The 6,000-nt window shown below is 35.8% G+C and overlaps 1 protein-coding gene across 1 annotated transcript; it reads right to left on the bottom strand.

Moving 5' to 3' along the window:
* Positions 1-3,422: 3,422 nt before the first annotated feature.
* LOC109221161 (zeatin O-glucosyltransferase-like) lies at positions 3,423-5,166 on the bottom strand. Its single transcript, XM_019385625.1, has one exon. It carries the CDS (start codon positions 4,975-4,977, stop codon positions 3,601-3,603), a length of 1,377 nt encoding a protein of 458 aa, XP_019241170.1. The 5' UTR covers positions 4,978-5,166; the 3' UTR covers positions 3,423-3,600.
* Between the last annotated feature and the right edge of the window lie 834 nt (positions 5,167-6,000).

Below are 6,000 nucleotides of genomic sequence, written 5' to 3'. Positions count from 1 at the left end.
CGTCATAGAGTACGTGTCTCGCCTCAATATAGTGTCACAATGTGATATTCCGGGGTTTCAAACCCTCAGGTCATCATCTACATCTATTACTCACCTCAAGCCGGCCACAAGTCTAGCTCGCTATGCCTTTGCCTTTCGAATTAACCTCTTCGCACGCTGAATATGATTAAAACCACAACGAATACATTACAATAGGCTAAAGAAACATAACCCAATCGAAAAGTCTCGAAAAACACCAAAATTCACGAAGTTGGCAAAACCCGAGCCCCGGGCCCACTTCTCGAAAAATTACGAAATTCACATTACCGGATTCCTCGTCTCGCCACGAGTCCTTACATATAAAATTTACCAAAATCGGAGTTCAAATGCCCCTTCAAATCCCAAATTTTTATTTCAAAACCCAAGCCCTAGTTCTTCAAATTTATACCCAATTTTCCAAGAATTAAAGGTTGATTCTTCGATAAAATGGCGTTTCTAGGTCACGAGACTTACCTCCAATCAATTGCCGTCAAAATCCTCTTCAGTTTCTACCAACAAGCTCTTAAGGTGGTTAACAATGGAGGAAAAATGAATAGACTCGCGGATGAAATAATAATATAAAAACCCTTCTGCCCAGCGACTTTCGCTTCTGCGGTCCCACTTCCGCTTATGCGGGACCGCTTCTGCGGCCAGAAATCCCGCTTTTGCGGTCCTCATTAAAAAAACCAACTTCCGCTTTTGCAGCTCAGATTCCGCTTCTGCGGAATTCCCTCCTAACGACCAAAACCGCTGATGCGAAAAGTGTTCCGCTTCTGCGGAACTGCTCTACCAAACCACTGACCGCTTCTGCGATGCCTCACCCGTTTCTGCGGAACCGCTTCTGCGGTTCATTTTCGCAGAAGCGGAAATACCAGATACCAGCAAAAATGAACCTGCAACAAACTTCAAAACTCTCCGTTTAACCACTCGAACTCACCCCGAGGCCCCCGGGACCTCAACCAAAAACACTAACACATCCTAAAACCTTATTCAATCTTGGTCCAATCCTCAAAACACATCAAACAACGCTAAAACCATCAAATCACATCGGATTCAAGCCTAAGTTTCTTAAAAACCTCCGAATTGCACATTCGATCAAAAACCCGACCTACACACCTCCGAATGACCTGAAACTTTGCACACATACCCAAAATCACCTAACGGAGCTACTGAAACTCTCGGAATTCCATTCCGACCCTCGGATCCAAATCTCACCTATCCACCGGAATTCGCCAAAATGCCAACTTTGCCAATTCAAGCCTAATTCTACTTCGGACCTCCAAAATCACTTTCGATCGCACTCCTAAGTCACAAATCACCTCCCGAAGCTAACCGAATCATCGGAATTCACATACGAACCTTCTAACTAATAAGCCAACGTTCGGTTGACTTTTCCAAACCAAACCTTCCTTAAAGAGACTAAGTGTCTCATTTCCTATCCAAACCAATTCAATTCAACTCTAACTTACCCGTTGCTGATAATAAAACATGAAAGAGCAATAAATGGGGGAAACGGGGCTGTAATACATGAGACGACGGATTGGGTCGTCACAAATAAAATGTCTGAATATATTATAAAAATAAAAATAATATTAGTTTATTTTAGTTATAAGTAAAATATCTGGATAAAAGTATATTATATAGCATATAATATAGAAGATATTACATAAATGAGAGTATTTATAATGTCAAGGGCATAATAGACTTTTCTGGTGAACGGTCTGTAAAATCTAGTCAATATGATTATTGTGATAATTAGAGCATAGTAAAATAATTTTTGTGTGACAAAAGAAAGAAAAATGACTTTTGGATAATGAATACAAAGTTAAGTAACTTTTATATAACAAAAGAAAAAAATGACTTTTAGGTGATGAACACAAAGTTGAATGATCACTATGACTTTTAGGTGATGAGCACAAAAGAACTGTCTGTAGCTAATGGCAGGTGTCTTTGCCTTCACATAAATTATGAGAGGACATGAATTGAATTACTCTCTACGCCATTTTACTTGAGCGCAGTTTGTTTCATTACTTCACTTACAATTAGAGTTTGAAGTTTGTGTGTAAGTGGTTTTTTTAATTGTTTTGTGGATAACAATGCTAATTGTATTGATTGTTCAAAAACTAACAAAGACAATTTGAACTATGCATTTGGCCGTTTAATTGATTGTTCAAAAAATTTCTTTTTGGTTTTGTTGATAAACCGCCCGATAATCGTTAATCCAATACCAATTCGCCCGTTGTCTTATTGGATGGCTAGCGGAATAATATATTTATAATCCGATAATCGATAAGCCGAACCATTAAACGTAATTATTCGAATAAGCACTCTCCTACTGTATATCACTTTTACTAACTTTGGTTCAGGTTATTTTTCTGTCGGTTAAGCTCAATATTTTATAACTTGTACACTCTCTTTCTCAAACTTATTGAGCGGCTTTGAATTCTTTTAAAAATAAAACCATAGGAAAAAAAAATTAATCTTAGATACAAAGGTGTTAAAGATATATACGATGTCCTACATCAATTGTATAAATTACGAGTCAATTACTCAAATAGTCACTCAGCTATCCCAAATTATCTCCTAAAGTCGATTTTCTTTCGTTTGTAACAACATAGTCTGAACTATGTCTATTGCACTCAGAAGGTCACTCGACTAGATTTTTCAAATTTTTGGATTGCCAAATACCTATTTTAAAAAAGGTTATAAAATATATATTCCATGCACGTAATGTAAAAATAATTATTTAAATAAAGGTATTTTTCTAATATACATTTTATATTTTTGAAAATTATGCTCAATTATATTATATATATTCCATTCACGACATAACATAGCATATTTACCATATACAGATAGTCCCCCTGCTTTCCGGTGACATAACTTTGTGTCGTCGGAAAGTTGTTAGAAACATAATAATATAATTGAGCATAATTTTCAATAATATATAATGATTATGAAAATACCTTTATTTAAATAATTATTTTTATAGTACGTGCATGGAATATATATTTTACAACCTTTATTTTTTTTATTTTGAATTATGTAAATAGATTTTTGAATTTTTGTTTTTAATACTAAAAAGTTTAAAAAAAACATAAAAAAAAGAAGATAAATGCTTATAATTTAGAGGGTAAAATAGGTATTTGACAATCCAAAATTTGGAAAATCTAGTTGAGTAACCATCTGAGTGCAATAGACATAGTTAAGTGACTTTGTTGTTACAAACGAAAGAAAAGTGACTTTAAAAGATAATTTGGGATAATTGAGTGACCATTTGAGTAATTGACTCTATCAATAACGGTGCACAACCTGTAGATTATGGTTTCAAGATACGGCAAGTTAAAAAATAATTTCGTTTCTACCAAATAAAAGACTGTAAGACAACAAAAGGCATACGATTATATAAGTAGAAAATCTGATATCTTAATTTTTTATTTGGAAAATTTAATATAATCGTTCAAATGCATGTATGTGACTATATATGTGAAACTTCTTTCAACTACTCGACGGCCGCCCAATTAATAAAGAAAGCGAAAACTTTCACCTTGTATAAATAAGTAAAATAACTACAATAATTTTTTATCTTGTGATGTGTGCGATGAAAGAGTCCAACTCCTTGCGATTGCCACCACCATCTACCACAGATTTGCTCAACTCTACAGCCCTTTCTCTCATCTTGTCTCCTTCTACTGAATCCATCAATCTTTTAACACATTCTTCTACCATAACTGAAGTCACCAACTCATCTCTCAGTGCCCAATCCCTCAACATTATGCCAATTTTCAACACATTCGTCACCAAAAACGCATTTCTTGGCTGATCTGAATGCATTGGCCAAGCTATTGTTGGCACTCCCATTGAAATACTTTCCATACAAGAATTCCATCCACAATGACTCATAAATCCGCCTGTGGATAAATGCCCCAAAATTTCCAATTGTGGAGCCCAGTCTCTCACTATAAGTCCTCTTCCTTCCACTCTTTCTTCATACCCTTTTGGTAACTCAACTTTCCTAACATCCCCTGTAAACATATCTCCTTTATCTGCATCTCTCAATACCCATATGAATTTTTGCTGGCTTTGTTCCAACCCAATTGCTAGCTCTTCAATTTCTTTATCTGAAAGTGAAGTCGTTGTACCAAAAGACACAAAAATGACAGAATTTGGTTCTTGTTTGTCGAGCCACTCGAGGCAGTTATGTCGTTTATTTGAATCTTTTTTGTCATATAGTATCACTGGATTTAATGGACCAACAGCCCATTGTTTATGACTCGCAGATTTTTCTTTTGCAAGCAAATGAAGATACAATCCTTCAATTTCATAGCAAGAATTGTATAAATCGCCAGAGTTAACAAGTTCCCTGAACTCTCTTTGTACTCTGGAAAATTCTAAGAATTCTTGGGTAAAGCAGCCTTCTATTGAAGGAAGGTTTAGCTCAATAGATTTTCCAGCAAATTCCAGGGCGAGCGAGTGAATATTAAGAGCTGAGATGCTACGAAAGCTATAGCACTCAACATTTGCAATAGAAGGTGTATCTTGAAGGACCCAAGCTATTAAAGAATCATAAATAACAATCACTCGTTTGTTGCACCTCGCGAGTTCACGTAAAAGAGAAGTGATTGGCTCGCGAAGATGACACGTGGCATGAAAAGATGGCATTAATTGGGAGGGAAATTTGGTGGAGGAATGTGGATTAGGAGGTGGAATTTCATAACATGGGGTGGAAAATTCGTGAAAATGGATGTTAGATATGGAATGTGGGTCCCACCCTTGAACTCGAATTTTCGCTTGACGGGTGTGAGTGGTGGTTCCGACGTAATGGAGTGGGAGGTGATAGGCGGAGATGAGCCGCGAGAAGTGGAGGAGTTGGTTCAGATGACCTTGTGCTGGAAGTGGCACCATTACTACAACCACCTTCTCTTGGTCATGATTTTCAAGATTGCTAGTTTTAGCCATTGGAGAGATTTTGTGAAGTTTATGAAAATTGTTGTGGATATTTAATGGTACAAGATGGTAGGCTGCATTACAAGTTGTGAAGATGTTAATTGAACCACGCCTTTGAATTTTCCTACGGACAGAATAGGGCTTGTTCAAACAGGAAAAAATAAGAATGAGTTTTTGTGGTCATGAAATCGAATATTCAACTAGAGCAAACGTCAGCGGTGACACAAATTATGAAAAAGTTAGGAAGGTTACCTTTTTAAAGTTTTTTTTGGCAACCCGACAAGGTGAAACACTAACCTAATCTTTTCATAGAAAGGTTGACAAGAAAAATTAATTTATTTTAGGTACAGCCTGATAGGGGTACGTATGATTTGGCAAATACCGAATTATCAAAATGAAACCAAATATTTTGATATTCAGTATTCCGGCATTTTGTTTGGTATTTGGTTTAATCTTCTTCTAAAACTGATATTAGGTATGATATACGATATTTAAAATAAAATAAAAAAGTATCCAACTATTACTGTATCAAGATATATATTAATTTCACGATACATATAATTTGAATTATATCATAAATATTAAAGTTCTAATTTTTTGTGGTAATTAAATATTTATTCACCAAGTAATGACATTTACAGTTCAAGAGACCAAAAAACAGTCTGCTTAGCTGGACAGAAGGCCCCAACAATCAGTTAACTTAGAAATCTACCAATTCCTAAACACTCCAAACAATGACTCAAGGATACAAGTTCAGATCCTGCAGCTTTCTCGCTAGTCTTGGCTTTATATTACCTCTATAAATGTCACGACCCAAATCTCCTTCCGCAAGATATTGTGACGACACCTAATTTCTACTACTAGGTAAGTCTAAAATTTGCGGAATAACAAAAACGAAAGCATAAATCTAATAGCTAACTGCAACAGATAATTAAATATTGATAGAAATGCCGCTCGGCATGTACAATAACCAACTCTCAAAATATACACAAAACTCTCCCAAGACCCGGAACACCATAGGTCACAAGCTTCTAA

This window comes from Nicotiana attenuata, unplaced genomic scaffold (assembly GCF_001879085.1).
Source record: "Nicotiana attenuata strain UT unplaced genomic scaffold, NIATTr2, whole genome shotgun sequence".
Classification (NCBI taxonomy): Eukaryota; Viridiplantae; Streptophyta; class Magnoliopsida; order Solanales; family Solanaceae; genus Nicotiana; species Nicotiana attenuata.
Note: the sequence above shows the minus strand (reverse complement) of the source record. Positions and strands in the feature narration are given on the sequence as shown.

What these genes read in the sequence shown, in the direction of transcription:
- LOC109221161 (XM_019385625.1), bottom strand. Translation starts at nt 4,977, where the DNA reads ATGGCTAAAACTAGCAATCTTGAAAATCATGACCAAGAGAAGGTGGTT.